This window comes from Spinacia oleracea, chromosome 3 (genome assembly GCF_020520425.1).
Source record: "Spinacia oleracea cultivar Varoflay chromosome 3, BTI_SOV_V1, whole genome shotgun sequence".
Lineage (NCBI taxonomy): Eukaryota > Viridiplantae > Streptophyta > Magnoliopsida > Caryophyllales > Amaranthaceae > Spinacia > Spinacia oleracea.
In genome coordinates, this window is record NC_079489.1 from 129485392 (window position 1) to 129505076 (window position 19685).

General features: G+C 38.3%; 1 protein-coding gene across 1 annotated transcript; it reads left to right on the plus strand.

The window, feature by feature from the left end:
* The first annotated feature begins 65 nt into the window (after nt 1-65).
* On the plus strand, nt 66-8174 carry LOC110777575 (uncharacterized). Its single transcript, XM_021982176.2, has 16 exons — nt 66-454; nt 654-752; nt 851-942; nt 1042-1142; nt 1598-1688; nt 2887-2945; nt 3044-3164; nt 3731-3796; nt 4410-4462; nt 4552-4660; nt 4978-5148; nt 5285-5443; nt 6273-6365; nt 6795-6980; nt 7223-7401; nt 7522-8174. Exons 1-16 carry the CDS (start codon nt 322-324, stop codon nt 7895-7897), a joined length of 2088 nt encoding a protein of 695 aa, XP_021837868.2. The 5' UTR covers nt 66-321; the 3' UTR covers nt 7898-8174.
* Nucleotides 8175-19685: the final 11511 nt, after the last annotated feature.

Below are 19685 nucleotides of genomic sequence, written 5' to 3' on the forward strand. Positions count from 1 at the left end.
TTTAATTAACTTATTATTAGACAACTTTCTTTTCCAAGCAAATTAGCTTGCCCATAACTTGAACGAAGCTAATTTATTAATATCACTATAATAGTTAAGCGGGTAGTTTAAAACTTTTGCTACAGTCAAGTCCGTAGCCGGTAAAAAAATATAAAGCAAAACCCGTGTAAAACCCGGCCCGCGAGAAAAAGAAAAAGGGCAAAGCTGAGCAGGGAGGTTGGCTGCTGTCTTCCCCGCCGTTGTAACTGATCGTCTTCATTCCCACTGCTTCTTCTCTTCTCTGCAAAACCCTATTTTTTCTGAAGTTCCAGAAGAACAATAATGGCTTACCATGGAGGCACACTCAAGTCCACCTCCATTAATGGCGTTAAAGTATATTCTTTGACCGGCCATCAACGTTCTCTTGCCGCCTGGCTTAACCCCAAGAAACAGCGTGCTCTCCGCAAAGACAAAGGTCAAATTCACCTCTTTTTAATTAATATTTGAATTTATAGTCGGAAAGTCTGGAAAATGGAGGATTTTAGCCAAACCACCTTAAAAAAATGGCGGAATTTGCATATGAAGCTAAATTAAGTTGCCATATTTTCGTTATTTGATGTATAACAAGTATAAATTTATAAATGTGTTGGAAAATTTGGTGTCCTATTGTTCAGATTATATGCAAAGAGTAGAATTAATCCAGGACTTGAAGTTTGAAACCGCAACCACCAAAATCAAGGCCACACCTGATGGAGAATTTCTTCTTGCTTCAGGTGATTTACTGCTTATTATTTATCCTATTTTTGAGAATTGCATCTCTGGAATTTTCGTGGAGAACAATATTGATCAAATTAGTGTTCTTAAAATTTAGGTATTTACCCTCCACAAGTTAAGGTGTATGAATTAAGGGAACTTTCCTTGAAGTTTGAAAGACACTTAGTTTCTGAAATTATTGATTTCCAGGTACACTCTATAGTTTTGTTTCATATTAAAGCTTATCAAACATCGTTGTGCTTCAAATAATACTTCCGATAACCGGGATAATATCCATGGCTGAAACAGGTGTTGTCCGATGATTACTCAAAGATTGCATTTCTTTGTGCTGATCGGTCAGTTTGTTTACATGCTAAATATGGAAGTCATTATAATGTGAGGATTCCTAGGTAAGCTACCCCATACTATAAACATGTGTTTTTTGTACTTAATTTAAAAATGTTATCAATTACATTGCTAAGGTTATGGTTTCTTATAGTTTGGGGTTTTGAGGATTTGCTTGTGTTAATGTTGTTTCCATCGTGCTTTTTATTTGTTGACAAATTCACGTCCCTTTATCTCTCTCGTGAGAAAAGAAACTTAAGGAGCTTCCACGTAAATTTAACCTTCATCTTTAGATCATGTCTCTGAAATTCTACAAAGAAACATCACCTGAACGTTATCATTTTTTTCTTCGAATCATTTCGAACTTATTATCAGGAAGTACAAATGTGAAAGTAAATTGCAGTTACTTGATCTCTGAGTTTCTAGACCCTGCATATATATCTTATACTAATGTGTTTATTGGTGGATATAAACTTAACTTTTTCATGCCTTGTGAATCGTTATTGTGTCTTGTGAATAGGATGGGAAGGGATATGGCATATGATTCTTGGTCCTGCGATTTGCTCTGTGCTGCCTCCTCGCCAGATCTTTACAGAATAAATTTAGCGCAGGTTTGCCCTGATTACCCTCAAATGATTTGTGGTTGACAGGTTTTATTGTGGTTTCCGATCCAACTCTTAAAGTAGACTGTGATTAAAATGTACATTTATATTTGCCATTATTCATAGAGAGGAGAATCCCTTTTATGTGCCACCGTTCCCAGCATCATAAAAGCCAATTTTAGAAGAAGTTAGGGCGTTGCTTAAGTTTGTTGATGAGGCGTTCGGCTTATGTGCCACCGTTCACAGCTTCATAAAAGCCAACTTGAGTGGAATTCAGGGCATTGCTTAAGTTTGTGGGCGTGTTTGAATAGCACATACAACCATTACATTTACATGGCCTAACATTGGATAATTTTGTGGTAAATGGCAAGTTGTCAGTTGATGTTCTAGAAAAAATAAACTAGCTAGAGTAAGATATTTGCTTTTCTTGTCAAGCAGACCCACCAATCTCCCGTATCCTCAAGAACGGTTGTATACCTGATCTGATACGTGCATTTGCAATTGGTTTTGGACTAGGTATTAGATACCTAGAGTTAGAAAAAAATGAACACTTATATCCAATTCCCGAAAGTTTAGATACTCGCACATAGGATACATTTAAGCTCTGTTCAGTTCGACTTATTTCAGACAAAATAAGTTCAGTCAAGTTCAGTCAGTCCAGGAAAAAAAATTAATCATACATTTGCACACATAAATAAGTTTATTTCAACAAAATAAGTTTTTTTCAGATAAAATAAGTTAAAATAAGTTCAGATACATTAAGTTAAGTTCAAATATGTTCAGATAGGTTAAGATAAGTTCAGACAAATTAAGTCGTATAGAACGGAGCCGTACTTAAATAATGCTCTTATGTGTCCGGCTGAGATAAAGTTCGGCTAATTTTTTCAGAATTCGAACTTAAGTTAAAGACTATTCTTTCCTCCCCTGAGATGGTTTCCGAATTTTGTATGTTGCTTCCCCAAGTCTACCTTTTGTTGTTTATTGAAACAATAAGAGGGAAAACCGGACTTATTATCCTGATTAGAGCACAAGCAAACCGGAGTTTGATATGAATTCTTTTATTCCTTGAACTCGACTCATGCTAATTTTCTGAAGTTTTCCTTTAGATATTGCTCTATCTTGCTTCATCTTGGATATCAGCCTTAGCTTGCTTGTATCTTTTGAGCATATAATTTTTTTTAACACTCTATGTGACTACTCCTTGTAGGGTCGTTTTCTTGCTCCTCTTACTACTCAATCTCCTGGATTAAATGTTGTATCTAGAAGGTAATGATTCTGTCATATTGATGAGTTCTTGGTGCGTATCGCTCTCTCAAGTTATTCTTTGTTCTAATATCTATGAAAACTTCTTACTGGTGGAACAGCAATCTTCACGGGTTAGTTGCTTGTGGTGGCGAGGATGGTGCTGTTGAATGCTTTGATACGAGAGCGAGGTCATCTGTTGGTAGAATTAATGCAGTCGCAGCTGCTGAGGATGACGGTCAGGTACTGTTTTCCATTTGCAATTTTGTGTGTGTGTGTAGAGAGAGCCACAACGGGAAAATGAAGTAGACGAGATTTGATTCCAAGTTTGGGATATCTCCCCCTAAAGACTTTATCCAACTAAAATTGTTGGCATCCACTAATTTGCAATGTGTGGCATTAAGTACTTGACTGTATGTTGACTGTATGTCACATTGTCATTTTATTGTGCTTGATGCGCAAAATTGAACTGTATGTCAAAAGGACTTTTCTGATTGTAGATTTGGCTGTGGAAATTTTCCATATGCTATTGTTGTTAGCTTAAAGGGGTCAAGTGGGCTTCATTGTAGACATGTCAATGATGAACTATGTGGTATCATTACCTTCATTGTGTACCAATATGCAGTTTTGTCTTTGGGTTTCTTCATCTTTTCGAAACAGGCTCTTTTTTAAATATCCATTTCAAATCAGTCTTAGTCGGTAGAACTCAGTTTTAATTATCTCAATCTTTGAAAATCAGGTGAAAAGATTAGGACGGTAGTTTTTTAGATGAGGAATATTTGCTAACTTTTCTGCTGCATCACTTGAAGGTAACTGCAATTGAGTTTGATGAGGAAGGAGGCTTCCAAATGGCTGTAGGAAGCAGTGAGGGAAAGGTAAGATATGGATTTTTATAGCAATTTCCTAACTTTATATTGTTATTCCCCTGCACAGTTTGTCTAGTTTACTTTCTAGGTTGGGATTCTGATTGTTTGGACATGTTTGGCTGAGAATTTTGCTTCATGCAATATTAGTGCGAAAGGTAATGTATGATTGTGGATACTCATTACCTGTGACTTGGACCACAATAGTTGACGACTGGAACTGTAGGGCTCTCATCAGGTGTGATGCAGCTGTTCAACTGGAGCCGTATTCACATGGAGTAAATATATGTTAGGCACAGATTGTAGTGCTACACGGCCTTAATTGCATTTGGAACAAGTTAATCTTCGTTATTTATTCTAAAGTTGGTATTATGTTGAAAAATATATTTTCTGGTTATCAAGTAACAAATGAGTACATCTGTTGGAACTGTTAAGTACATCTGTTGTTTTTTACTATCAAGTTTGCTCTGCATAACAGTCCTATTGTTAGTATTGTAAGTGTCTGACAATGTGATCTATTTGTTTTATTCTGTCTTACATGTACTCATCTATGATTTGTGATCTTCCTGTTTGAGTCAAGTTTTCTTAGTTACGTAACGGTCTTATTGAAAGTGTTATGGTACAGGTACTGATCTATGATTTGCGATCTTCCCATCCTATTCGAGTCAAGGATCACATGTAAGCATGCTGTTTATACGGTGTTGGTCTTTGATTATTAATGGGTAGGGTAACAATTCCTTCTGATGTCTAGTCTTCCTGTTTAACAGGTATGGAAGCCCAATTTTGAATATCAAGTGGCATCGGACTTTGAATTCAGAACATCCCAAGATAATCAGCGCAGATAATCACATTGTCAGGATTTGGGATCCTGAGACTGTGAGACTTTTTCACCTTACTCTATAGTGTCTATACCTGTTGTTCTTAGTGAATACTGGAAAGTCTTTTTTTCCCCTTGTTTTTCTTTGTGCTGTAATTTATGACAAGATGAGCTGGCCTATCAGCAAGCATGAGATTTAGCTGGAAATAGCAAGCCCCAATTAGCTTGATTAAGGTTATAATAGTGCTTGAGTTAATCTCGTTGCTTGACAAATCATTTAGGAAGCTTTGACCTTTAATCATATCTCAAATTCTGTATCAGCTTTTGCTAAATTTGGTCTGTATCGCTCCTTAAAAATAATGGTTTTCAATCGCAGGGTGAAGGTATGACCAATATTGAGCCAACAGGTGGCGCAATCAATGATATGTGTGTATTCGGTGAAAGCGGGCTAATGTTGTTGGCTCTAGACTCAAGTCATATACCCTCTTACTTCATTCCTGCTCTTGGGCCTGCCCCCAAGTGGTGCTCATATTTGGAAAACTTGACTGTAAGTACTTGGCCTTACTCCGTTTGTACTGTGTGATAGTTTCCGTTAGTGACATTTAAATACTTAGCTAAGTTATCTTGTGATGTTCCTTATACTCTGCTGTAGTGTCTTACCACATTTTGCTCTGTCTTTTCAGGAAGAGCTCGAAGAGAGTGCTCAGACAAGTATATACGATGATTACAAGTTCTTAACCAAAGAAGAACTCGAAAGACTTAACCTGACCAATTTAATTGGAACCAACCTTCTTAGAGCTTATATGCATGGGTTCTTCATTGATTACCGTTTATTTAAAAAGGTAGATAGTCTGATCTATTGTCAATGCATTCTGAATTTCGATTTTGTTGGTTACGCCTATTAATTTTTATGCATGTACCTTACATGTGATGTCGTGAGACCAAATAAGTTTGATGTGTGGGAGTTTCTTTCACGGAGGAACAAGCAAAGGGCATCCAACTAAAGCCTTTTCGCGATTCGTATTTATTTTAAAATCGGGTTACATCCATGTTTCATGCATCATAAAATCTACAAGGAGCATGAGTTTTTAGTTTCAAGAATGTGTTACGAAACTTTTTAATTACCAAGATAAAGTGGAAATTTTCAGTTTATAATCACTTCTCGATGCACGCAAACCTACCTGTGAGATACAGCTTTTATGAAATTGTGACCACATCACCACTTTATTCTCATGTTTGGGGTTATTGAAGTAAAAAAACATAAGAAGTATTACATAGAGGCTATATAGCACTAGCACATGAACAATTGTAGATGGAAGGCGGGGCATGTTGTCCATCAGGTATTTTGCCCTATCCCATCTGACTAGAGTCATGCTTCTAAGCATGACAAGCTTTTTGTGCAACAATACTACGTGAGCAGCTTTAACTTCCGACTTGTTGTGGGTCAAGGTCATGTATTTATCATCTCTATGGGCTAAGGCGGGTGGGGCTTTCAAGAGTTACTCGGTTGGGGAACTACAAAGAAATTGGGGAGATCTGTAATCTTGTTTTCCATAGGAGAGCTTTTCCTCATTGTTTTTTCTATTGTTTTCCTAGTGCTATGGATTAGATTTTTGGATATCCCTTGTTTTGTGGACAGTTGATTGGAAAAGTATTTTGGAATAATTGCAGGCAAAGGCTATGGCGGATCCATTTGCATATGATGTCTACATCGAGCAGCGTAAGAAGGAGAAGCTGGAGGCCCTGCATCGTGAACGCATAACGGTCAGTTTTGTCATTCAAAACTAAGTAGCTTCTAATTTACTATTTCCCATCAGTTCAATATTGAGTTTATAAAATTACGCGCAACATGTGAGCCTGGCATATCATATTTTTTTACCCTACTTTGGTGTTCTGTGATTTACCAAATGCTAACGTTACATCATTTCTGTTCTGTTCTGAAAATTTTAAGATCTGAGAACTTGTCATTTATTTTATCAAATAATTGACAGTAAATTCTGGATCCTTCCATATGTCTGGATTAGGGTCATAATATAATCACCAGTTTGATGACAGCCATGCATTTTGATAATAAAGAAAGTAAATTTTGAATTCATTGTGTTATTGATGTAATTGTCTCTACCTGATCATGTAATTTTTTTGCTTATAGTTATTTGATATCCTCTGTTCTCTTGTGGGTATTATATTTCACAGATTAAGAGGAGGCTACCAAAGGTTAACCGTCAACTCGCGGGTACTCTTCTTGAGGACGAAGAGGCTGAAAATGAGAGGGAAGATGGTAATGATGTTGATAGAAAGAAATTCTCCAAGAAAAAGAAGGGGGCATTGGGCAGTGACATACTGAAAAATGATAGATTTGCGGCCATGTTCGCCAATCCGGTATTGCCTAATTATACCATTAACATTATAATATATTCCATTTCGCATTCATAACTCTGGCTAGTTTTACCTTAAGGAGTGCCTGATGTAGGCTACAACTTAATTTTCTTACCGATGTCCCGAAACAACATGATTTTTTGTTATCCAGGCACCTTATTTCTGACCTCCTACTCTTAACCGACATTTGCTCCACTTCCATCACATATTATTGTAACTTTTTCTTTTTGAATTTCTCTGTCCAGGACTTTGAGATTGACGAGAATTCCGAAGAATATATGGCTCTTCATCCTATTGCTCCCCAGAAGCGGACTCGTTTGGAGAATGAACACTTTGAGCCTATCATGGAGGATGAGATGAGTTTGAGTGATGGTGATGCTTCTGAGGATGAAGGCAGGCTGGATAAGAAATCGCGGGCTCCTAGGTGAGCTATTATGTTTTTTTTTCTTTTTTCCATTTATTTCAGTGAGTTATATAAAATATAAAGCAAGATAACTTCACTTTTTCTTTTGCAATTATTAAATTCCTCGATCAAATTCTTCAGGTTATATGAAGTGAAGGATGAAAGGCATGCACAAGCGTTCTTGGATAGCGTGTCACTTGCTGATGTGGACGCTCTTCCTTTAGGAGAGAGAGTGGCAGCTTTGCAAGATGACGAAATAGCATCTCGTTTGCCTAGTGGTGTTAAGGTGGGACGAGGAGGGTCGCGAGAGATTTCCTTTGTTTCTAGAAGTAAAGCCAAGTACCGGGAAGATGACGACGGTAAAGATGCACGACGTAATAAAAGGGGTGTTCAGTCATTAGGTCTTAAGCCTACAAACTATGAGAGGAGGAGCCGAGGTGGCAGAGGAGGCGGCAGAGGAGGTAGAGGAGGCGGAAGAGGAAGTCGAGGGAGAGGCCGAGGAAGAGGTCAATTTTGAGATTATAGAGTTTAACTAACTGGTCAAAGCAGAAAATTTTGTTACTTTTTTTTTACCTTGCAATTTGTGATGGTATTTATGTCATTATGTGTCTAGTATTATAAAATTTGTAAACGATATGTGTTATTTAAAAGTTAAAGCTTACTATTTTGATGGAAATCTTAGTGTGAGTACTGAGTAGTATGTCATGTGAATCATGTTCAGCATCATGGGCAATACAGTTGCGTTGTACTGATCTTTAAACGTATTAGCGTGTTCGAGGAACGATTGCTTATGAGTTCTTTCTGTTCATTTATTTTTATTTTTGTTAAGGTTTCAAGGAATATCTACGCCCTCACTTAATCCCCAAATTCTTATATGAGATTGTCCTCACCATCAACTGATGGTGAGACCAGTTCACACTTGCGAATTTAGGTATGTTACTTCTATAGTTTAGACATGTTACTTTTTTTATAATTTTAGAGGAGGTATTTTTTTTAGTTTAGGTATGTTACTTCTATAGTTTATACATGTTACTTTTTTTATACGAAGTAGTTTTAGGGGAGATACCTTATTAGTTTAGGTATGTTACTTTTATAGTTTAGACGTGTTACTTTTTTTTTTTTTTATAATTTTAGAGGAAGTACTTTTTTTAGTTTAGGTATGTTACTTCTATAGTTTATACATGTTACTTTTTTTATACGGAGTAGTTTTAGGGGAGATGTCTTCTTAGTTTAGGCATGTTACTTCTATAGTTTAGACATGTTACACTTTTTTTTAATAATTTTAGAGGAGGTATTTTTTTTAATTTAGGTATGTTACTTCTATAGTTTAGACATGTTATTTTTTTATACGGAGTAGTTTTAGGGGAGGTACCTTTTTAGTTTAGGTATGTTACTTCTATAGTTTAGAGTTTAGACATGTTACTTTTTTTTTACGGATTAGTTTTAGGGGAGGTACCTTTTTAGTTTATGTATTACTTCTATAGTTTAGACATGTTAATTTTTTTTATAATTTTAGATGAGGTACTTTTTTAGTTTAGGTATGTTACTTCTATAGTTTAGACATGTTACTTTTTTTTTATATGGAATAGTTTTAGGGGAGGTACATTTTTAGTTTATGTATGTTACTTCTATAGTTTAGACATGTTACTTATATATATATATATATATATATATATATATATATATATATATATATATATATATATATATATATATATATATATATATATATATATATATATATATAATTTTAGAGGAAGTACTTTTTTAGTTTAGGTATGTTACTTCTATAGTTTAGATCTGTTACTTTTTTTTTAGTTTTAGGGGATGTACGCTATTGGTTTCGCGCTTGTCACACCATCAAGTTGATGGTGTGACTGGTCTCACAGGAGACGCGCTGCCCTTAATCTAAGTCTCTGTATGATTTATTTTGACATATTTTAGACAAAATAAGTTCAAATATATTTAGGTATGTTTAGACAAGTTCTTAATATAAATTCAGAAATTCATACATTTTCACACACATATAAGTTTTTTCTCAAATAAAATAAGTCATGATAAGTTAAGTTCAGATAAGTTTGGATAATATAAGTTCAAACAAAATAAGTTGAATAGAATGGAGCCAACCGCTCAAGGGGTGTTAATGAGCCGAGTTAAGACCGAGCCGAGTCAAGACTCGAGCTCGAAACATTAAAAGTGAAGTCGATTCAGCTCAAAACTCGATAGTCTCGTTCGAGGTTGATCATCAAATGTTTATCAAAATTTTCATGTTTTATATGTTAAAAACAATTATCTATTAAAAATTAATTTATGCAAATTATTTTATACTCGAGTTTGTTCACGAGCTTCGAGCCGAGTCACCGATAGCTCAGACTTGGCTTATTAAGATCTCGGGCTGAACCTGAGCACGTACGAGCCTGCTCGAACAACACTTTATCGAGCCGAGCATCGAGTAGTTCGCGAACGGGCTTGGCTCGTTAACTACACCTCATTATATACATGACTAGATTACTTCCCAAAAGATTTTACCTAGACATGGGTTGTTTCAAAACATTTCGAACAGGTCAATCGCGCAATCTCTTTATTAATTAAGTGATTTTATAGTCCCACCGGGCCAACCACAATCACGAGAAGAATCACATAGGAGTACACCATAGGGTGTTTATAGAAGCATCTTGGGTACTGTTCTTTTTCCTTTTTTTCCTTTTGTTCAACTTTTACTTGTATTTTCTTATCTATGCTTTCTAGGAGCTTTCTAATAGTTTTCTAGGATTTAGATAGAATTATTTTGTTTCTGTTAATCCAGGGTTCTGGCAGGTTTTAGGTAATTCAAAATAAACCTCGATGAGGGTATGAAACAATACCTCTCATCAGAAATTTCTTTTGCTTAATCACTTGCGTTGTTGTTAGCCTTTATAGATATTGTGTTGTCGTACGTTTTTAAGCTTTTCAAGACTCAACAAAGTCTCCCTCAAAACAAATACATTCTTTTCGTTGGTCCTGCTTGTGCTTGTTGTGCGCACCCAAGTGCCCCGATCGATCCTCGACCCTCGCTTTTGTCGCCAATAGGCAAGAGTGCCCATTCTGAAGCAAGAATCCTCACGTGCCCCAAGCCTTGGGATTCACTTTCCGCACAAATCTTGCGCCCTTTCTGCCCTAAAGGCAAGAGCACGCCGCACGATCCGGTGTCAATACACTCGGACCGTGACAGTTGGTATCAGAGCCAAGGTTCAAACCTAGGCATCAAGAGACCCGAGCAAGCAATCTGAGATGGAATTGATCTAAGAAAGACTATCCTAGCTAGAGAGGCAAGTCAGAGAACTGGACCCGACTCGAGGAAATTGAGAATGGCCAAGCCAAAGAAATAGAGAGACTCGAGAATGCAGTCGACGAGCTCACGCAAGAAAGAGAAGGACTGTATGAGCAACTTAGCTTTATCAAAGGGCAAGTTGAAGATGCACAAGATATGTTCACGACACTGAAGCGCGCTGCAAGGACTGACTCGGGTGGAGGTGGTGCAATGAAGATCAAACCTCCAAAGCCTCGAGGCTATAGCGGCGCTAGAGACTCGAAGGAAGTTGATAACTTCCTCTTCGACATGGAGCAGTACTTTAGAGTTTGTCAACTGAGTGACACTCTAAAGGTGGATACCGCCAGGGGCGGAGCTACCCTGTGTCATCGTATGTCACGTGACGCATGATTACGAAAATGAAGTTTCATACTTTAGGTTTTAAATTTTCAAGCAATTACGCAAAGTCGCAAACCCCTCTTGAGCTCTTCTACTGCTGTCCACCACCGCCCAGCCCCAACTGCTGACCGCAGCGGAACATGTGGCCCTCGTCGAGTCGCGTAGCGGAGCAGGTCGTGGCCGGTGGCCCTCGTCCAGTCGTCTCAGCAGAGCAGGTCGTGGCCGGTGGCCCTCGTCGATTCGTCGTCGATTGAAGGAAGTCAGAAACCCTGCACGGCTGGCCGGTTGCTCTGGTTGCTCACTTGCTCGCCGTTCTCTAACTCCATTGCAGATTAAGATTTACAGGTACTTTATTTAATTAATTTATAAAATAGTTAGGGTTCCTCACTTTTAATTCCTTGTAAATTTGAATTTAAATTGGCATTTGTGCTTCTACTTGTTTTCTTCCTCAAAATTGTAATCTTGTTGGTTGCCACTTGCTAATTTGTTATTATGTTTTCTATTTTCAGTGGCATTAGATAATTTAGATTGATATTATTTATGAATTTGTGTGAACTCTCCCAGTAAGATTGTTCATTAACTAATTGAACCCATTTAGATTATGCAATGCTATTTTTCTTTATTATTATTACTGATACGTATGCTATTTGTGTCTTAATTCTTTTATTTTTGTGTTGTCAAATTCTTTTGATTGTAAAACACTAAAACCTTTATTCTAAAGTGAAAATTTGGATTTAGTTTGGATTCCAACTGTGGATGAAATGCATACCTCTCGTTGATGGGAGATCAAATGTTGAATGATTGTTTGATTACTTATCTAGAAAAGATTTGTTTTTGAATGTTAATATGAATGATATTATAGAAAGATATCAAAACATATTGTAATTTTGAACTATTTTTTTGTTGCAATATTGGTACATGTTACTTTTGGGATACTTTTTTTTTTAAGTAGTAAAATTTTATATTTGAGCATTGATTATTGATTGTAAGGTGAGCGGTGGACGATGGTGACCCACCATCCGTGAAATCCTGGCTCCGCCACTAGATACCGCAACCATGCATATGTCGGATGATGGGAAGCTATGGTGGCGCACAAAGCACACCGACATCGTAGAAGGGAAAGTAAAGATAGATACATGGGAAGAGTTCAAGAAGGAACTTAAAGATTAGTTCTACCCCGAGAACATCGAGTTTGTTGCAAGAATGAAGCTACAGGAAGGATCGGATGTCCCACCATAAGGGCTCCATACGCAACTATGTGAAGGAATACTCGGCTTGCATGTTGGATATCCGAGACATGAATGAGAATGATCGGTTGTTCAACTTTGTTCACGGGTTGAAAGAATGGGGCAGTGTGAAGTTTTGAGGGCGAAGGTTGACACCCTCTCGGCCGCCATAACTGATGCAGAGCGACTAATGGGCCACAGGGAAGGGCCATCGCTCGGAAGAAGAACCAAGGGGGACGCCTACAAGTTTGGAGGGGCCGACTCCAAGATCACCCAAGAGTGTGAGAAATTACTCAAGGGTGTCGTCCAGCTCAGTAGGGGAATTCAAGAAAGGAAACGGGGGAGGAGACTCGCAGATATCCTGGTTATCACCTTTCCTATCCACAAAGGAATCCCAGATCAGTGATAGGCTAAAGTCGTATCACCTAATCAAAGATAAACCTAAGTCCACTAACAAGATAGTAAGGGAAGTAGGGATCGTATCTACAGGGAAACAGGCGTTCTTTCTATTACTAAAACTAGGGTCTAGACTATTTAGAAACAAGAAAGTTGGTTGATTTGTAAATTAAAACTACGACAATAATTAAACAAAGAGGAATTAAGATATTAAAAGGTCTAGGGCATAGGTTCACCAATAAACAACAATCCAGAATGATAAATAATCACTAATAATCAATAAAACAGTTAATAAGACTAGCATGCTCTCTCGAATCGATACTAATCATAGACTTAGAATTAACGGGCTCTCGCTACGTATTAATCCCAATTCTACCTATTGAAACAAGCCTAAATATCAAATTGCATCTCTCGAATCTTAACCTGATATTGCTAGACTAATACAATTAAACCTGCGCAAATCTAATCGCATAGTAAATGAAACCAATCAATAGGAATTATCCACAATACCAACAATCAACAACATTCAATCATCCCTTCATATTAATTCATGGATTCCCAATACCCTAGAATATAAACTACTCACACATATTTAATTTTAATTTAAACAAAGCAAACATGATTAATGAAAACATAATTAAAATTGAATAACGAAGGAAAGAAATAAGAAATACCAAATTGAAGAACAAAGGATGAAATTTAAAGCTTGAAACTTGAATTGAATAATAAAAGTAATTAACAAAAGTTTAGAGAGAGAATAAAACTAAGTAATAAACTAAGAGTCTAAAAAATAAGATGCTGAAATAAGATGACTAAAGGCTATATTTATATTCTTGCCCAAAAGTAGAAGAAAAAACCGGAAACATAAGCTATAAACCGCGCCCAGGGGTTGTCGTCGCCCGATCGGGAAATGGGCCGCCCGATCGGGCGATCGGGAAATGGGCCGCCCGATCGGGCGATTTGCTCGTCAAACTGCACGATCCCGTATCTTAAAAACACTATATCTCCTTCGTTATAAGTCGGAATTAGGCGAGTGACCACTCGTTGGAAAGATCTTGAAGTCTAGAATCCAACTCAATTTGAATCGCTGCATTTGGAGTTGTATAACTTGCGTTATGATAAAAAAAAAGTGGTCGAGATTCAGTTTTCTACTTATTTCACTATTCGTTTTGCTTGAAAATTTTTCCAACTCAGTGTTGGCGCTCTCGTAAGTACATAATCTCTTGTAGTGATTCAAATGAGTAGAAAATTCACACAAATATGATAATTATTACAATGATGAACCTGAAATTACAAACACACTACAAGGAGCACATTAGTACTAAAAATCGCTCCGAAGAGCTCATTTGAGATCAAAAAGTACTAAGGGACAGGGGTGAAAACTCTATATAAAACGCATATATCAAACTCCCCCAAGCTAGATCCTTGCTTGTCCCTAAGCAAGGAAATCATCGATGAATACATAAATCAACTTCATCCCCAACACATCTCAAAACAATGGATACGATTCAAGGTAAAATCCAACAAGCATGCATCAATGCCAACCAATCAAATTTATTCGACCACAAATCCTCCCTAACAATCGTCACGCAGAGCGAACCACAAGTATACATGGAATTCAAGACTAGTGCTTACACACTCTTCACTCATTTGTGTGGCGGGTAAAAAATGTACCCGTTCGCTCTCCTCCCAACAATGTATGTGAACAATGCCCTCGCAAACTCACAACACTCGTGTGTTTAAAAGAAAATGCACTCAACCTAGCTAACAGTCGACTCGGAATATGTCATGTCATAACTTGCATTAATAAACAACTACTTTCACATTAATATGACTCTATGCATAAAGGTCGGAAGGTCTTCAAATCTTGTAATGTTGGGCTTAGGTAAGGGTTTCGGTAAATTTGGATAAAATGTGAGCTCAAAGAATTAGCTTTGGGGAGCCAAAATCCTAGCAAATCTCATAATAAAAAAATAAACAATGACCACAACTCTCCCACTCAACACATGAGAATGCTACAAATAAACCACACAATACCTTTTCACCTTTTCATCTATATAACCCGATCACTCATAGGAATATGGAATTGCAATACTGGAGTGAAATTAATGCTTTGAATTTTTCCAAAAGTAATGATTTTTTTCTTTTTGCTCAATTTTTTTTTCTTTTTTTTTTCCTTTTTCTTCTTATTGGGAACCTTCACATTCTCAATTCTTCTCATATTTTACTTAATTTTTTTTCTAATCACCACACAAGAATAAGAAGAACTCCCTTTCTTTATCCAATACCGAAGTCGTGCTCAAATGAAACACACTACAACTCCCTCGCCTCACTCACTAATAGCTCCCCCCAAGCCAAGCTTGGGACTAGTAACCAATGGGGCTTAATGGGCTTGTAATATGGTTAGTCACCGAATAAAAGGGTACAGGAAACAACATAGGTAGTGTGAGGGGGTCGAAAAAGCACGAGGCTATTGCGTGACCTCGTCCCTCGTGGGTGTGACGTTTCTTTTTGTCAAATCAAGTGTAATTGGATTTCCTGTGAGTTTACACCCAATTGACTAGTAATATAGGAGTCACCATTCAGTTTTTAACGACAATGAGAAAAACTGACAAAGCCCGGTTATCGTGACATAAAGGGAGTGCAATTATGTTTGACCACGACGGCCGTAGGTTCCCTTGTGATCCCTGGTGTGGGGATCTCTCAACATACACCCGCAAGGTAGAGATTGAGGGTTCGGGGGACTGTAACTACCGAGAGGAGTACTCGCTCTTCGATAACTCCAGAGGCAGGAAATCCTTACTAGCTCAGCATAAATAATTGAAGGGACATGCGTTAACTATTAAACTAATTTGAGTTGATTTTAACAATATGCAACATATAATACTAGATCGATCGCGATTATCTGATTTAGAGTGTTTTAAGGGACCTAGCATGATAATCCAATTTCCCAACATATTATCTTTATTATGCGTGATAGAACAATCAGATTTGATTAGTTTAACAGTTCATAAAAGGGCGAGGAAAGCAATTAAATCATGCGAAGGGGCACATTACGACGCACCCTTGAGAGGTGCGTCACGGTTCTCAGAAAACTAACCACTTTGACTTTGCTATTTCTCCTTTTATTTAACGAATCTCAAACTTCTGGACAGGATACGTTCTGTTTGATTTTTGGATCGATTGCGACAGAACGCGTGATCAATTTCGCAGCGTGAGGCTTAGGCTTAGGGGTTGGAGTCAATACTCAGAATAATGAATTGTGTGTCGTGTTCACGTTAAATTTGGGGCTGTATTTATAGGGAAGAGTTCGTGTAAAGATAGAATTGTAGAGCTCTAATCCAAGAAGAATTACGAGAGAACACGTCCCAGGTATTTTCAGCGCCCAGGGTTGGGCGTTAAAGATTTCGGCGCCCAGCTCTGGGCGTTGAAAATGGGATCCAGGCAATTTCAGCGCTCAGGGCTGGGCGTTGAAAATGATGTTTGGGCCGAGTTCTTTATCAGACTTGGACTCTTAGAATCCGGAGTGTTTGAGACTTATTCGAGTCTTTTACCGCGTATTAACTTTATGATGGAATGCGTCTGGGCCCGTTACGAACTCTAGGCTCGTTAGAATTTTAATCAATACGTAACTCTTATTTTCGAATCATATTGGGAATAAGATTCCTCTTGTAATTTCTATCTCATTTAGGATTTATGTTGGAGTGCAACACCTAATTCTGACAGGTTTCTATCTTTTATAACTTGCCACTTTTAACAACTACCCATTACGGTAGTTACTATTTTTAGCAGGTTTTCATAAATAGCAGGTCCCTATAAATAGCAGGTTTTGGGTGAAATGAAAAGGGTGATTGAGATTCGTTATTTTATAGGAGATGTGTTGCCAAGTGGAGATTTATGTTCTCATCATCGAACCTTCCCTTTCGGGAATGGGGACAAAACTAGGTGTCTACAGTTAGCCCCCACTTTGACTGAGTCTCGGGATGAGACGATGGTCAAAGTACCAGACGGAGTGCGTCACACAAGCCATAGTGTATGTGACTTGTTTTGCGAGGGTCTCACGAGCCCCCGAGTGATAACATTTGACTTAAGGGTCATCACTTGAAGTGTCGACATATCCCTCACGTGTCATTGGGATTTGTCAACGGATAGTATAGAAACTCCCTCACTTTGTCATTGGAAGTATCTAAAGAGGTGTAGAAACTCCCTCACTTTGTCATTGGGAGTAGCTACAGATGTTTTCGAAATCAAAGCTATAAAGTGTAATTGGGCCTGGCCAAGCCCAATCACGAGGTAAAAGGTTTTTAAAGATTCTCATTTTCAGGGTTAGCTAAACGAGAAAACCCCCTTGTTTTTATGGGACGTAAAACGAAGGAAAATCCAGCACATCGTTCTTTTTTTGGAAAAACGGAAAACCAATCCTTTAATTTTTGAAAAAAAGGGAAAACTACTCACATCGCTTTTTTTTGGAAAAAAACGGAAAACCAATCCTTTAATTTTTGAAAAAAGGGAAAACTACTCACATCGTTCTTTTTTGGAAAAACGGAATACCAATCCTTTAATTTTTGGAAAAAAGGAAAACTACTCACATCGTTCTTTTTTGGAAAAACGGAAAACCAATCCTTTAATTTTTGGAAAAAAGGGAAAACCAGAAAAAGTTATCGCTGCAGCGACTAAGGACCTGCGCGGTTAGTGGCGCAGACCCCGCCGGCTAAAGATGGCGAGCCTGTCCGCTAAGGGTGGACGCCCCGTCCGAAAGAAGTGGACGAATCTTTTTTGAAGTTTGTTTGCTTTTTTTTGAAAATAAGGACCTACGCGGTTTGTGACGTAGACCCCGCCGGCTAAAGATGGCGAGCCTATTTTGAATTTGAAGATTTTATTTTTCGAAAACTGAGGACCTGAGCGGTTAGTGGCGCAGACCCCGCCCGCTGAAGGTGGGCGAGCCTGTTTTTTGTTTTTTTTTTATTTTCTTTCGAGGGATGCTCGGATTTAGTTGCAACCTGAATGTGGGTTGACAACGTGCTTAGACGGACCATTGTCTCGTGGTCATCATCTTTCATGGTTTTGAGCTAGTCTTTACGGCTCAATTTTGCCACTACTTGGGTCCTTGATTAGGGGACTATGTATAAGTATCAACGGCGACCTTTGTCTTGAGGTCGTAATCCGGTTTTATCTTTTGAGGTTATCCAAACACGGGACTTCGTACAGCGTAGTCTGGGAATATTGTTTTAACTTTGCATACTCTCTTTTGAAATATATATTTTTTTTCGAGCCCCCAAGCATTCGTGCTTGATGGTCATTTCTTGTCAAAGAGATTCCTTTGGGATACGCATTTTGTGATGTCCTTGATCATGTTTGGGATTGTGCTCGTAAGTGCGAGCGATCTTTGTAGTGGTGTGCTACTCTTAACAAAGCCGTGAGGTGCGACTTTTAGTAAAGAAATCGGCAATTTTCGAGTCGAATGGATACGGCAGGGCCCTATAGAAGTCAGAGCCTTTTCTGGGTCTGGGATCATTTTCGGCGCCCATGCCTGGGCGTTAAAGATTTCGGCGCCCAGCGCTGGGCGCTGAAAATGATTTCTGGCGAGGTTTTTTGGTGACACAGTTGGCCTCTTGTTCGTTCGTTCGTTTTCTTTATTTGGAAATTCTACGTATTCTCGTAGAATTTTAGAGATCACAATTAATTGAGTTGATTTCCCAGGCAGGACTTTCTCGTGATGATTTCTCAAGAAGCCGTAGCTGATTGGTGGACTACGGGGTTTGTCGCTTTGGGGCGATTTTTTAAAGGAATTATCGCTCTTAAGGCGTACAGTTTTTGCAATAGTCGAGCGAGTCTATATGGCCCGAGGAACATACCTTGAGGCGTAAGACTTTGATCGATCTTGTTGTTATTTTGAACGTATATATATTTTTCCCTTTTGAACGTGTTCGTGAATGTTCGATACTTAGAATGTACGTGCGAACGAGCGTTCATAGAATGGCCGTTGCGTGCGGTCCATTAATCAGTTCGCTTGAATCATTTTTTTTTGAGCAATGACTGATGTTGAATAGTTTGCTTAGAAGCTTTGGTAGGGTTCAGGCCCATTCATGAAGTGGGCTCAAACATCGTGCCCTTTCGATTGTTCAAACATTTGCTTCGAGATTTTATTATTTTTCCATGGTTGTTTCGTAGCTTGGAGCCCCCAAGTATGCATGTTGGGATGCTTCCTTTTGGCGTACGATTTTTGTAGGTTCTTTCGAGAAAGATGCCTTGGGGTTCCGCTCGTGTAGGTGCGAGCTATCCCTTCCGTGGTAGGTAATATTTTGCTACCTTTAATCCTTAATGTAGAAGTCGTGTGGCTTGCATTTTGATTTTGGGCGATAAGTAGTCTTTGCCTCTTTTACACATGCTCTTTGGTCGTGCCCGCATTAGTGCAATATGCCTTACTCTCTTTTTTTAGACTTGTACCGTGGGATGGTTGAACTTATGGTGCGACGTAGGCTTGTGTGGCCCAACCGCATGTATTAGAACATTTCTCCAGGTGTTGGGATATCATTATTTATTTTTTGCATTGGAGTACTTCATCACGCCTCGTTCTGGTGCTCGAACAAGTGTAGCACCTTCTGCGTGGGTGTGCATGGCTTATTACTTCGTTCGATGCGAGGATTCATAGATGTTCCTTTTTTTTGTTTATCCTTGATTTTTCTTTCGCTTTTGCTTTGGAACGGCGTAGACTGTGTAACGGGCGCTTGTAGGGCGAGCGTTATGTGCAGTAGTTTGATCGGAGTTTTGGTGACTCGCGATTTTCAGTTACCCTTGTTAGTGGGGTGACTTTATATATTCTAAGTAGCGCTTAGAATTTAGGAGGGGTTGTAGCCATTTTAAGGTTCATTTTACATGATCAAACCTTAGGATTGTGCCCCTATGACGTGTGTATAGCATTAGCGTCGAGAATTTGCGATAAAATCGTCATTTCGAGCATTTTTAGAGTGTTTTTCTCAAGCCCCCAATGGTAG

What these genes read in the sequence shown, in the direction of transcription:
- LOC110777575 (XM_021982176.2), top strand. Translation starts at nt 322, where the DNA reads ATGGCTTACCATGGAGGCACACTCAAGTCCACCTCCATTAATGGCGTT. An exon ending in ACAGAATAAATTTAGCGCAG is followed by an intron (nt 1,689 to 2,886) that starts GTTTGCCCTGAT and finishes TACTCCTTGTAG; the next exon opens with GGTCGTTTTCTTGCTCCTCT. An exon ending in CTGCTGAGGATGACGGTCAG is followed by an intron (nt 3,165 to 3,730) that starts GTACTGTTTTCC and finishes CATCACTTGAAG; the next exon opens with GTAACTGCAATTGAGTTTGA.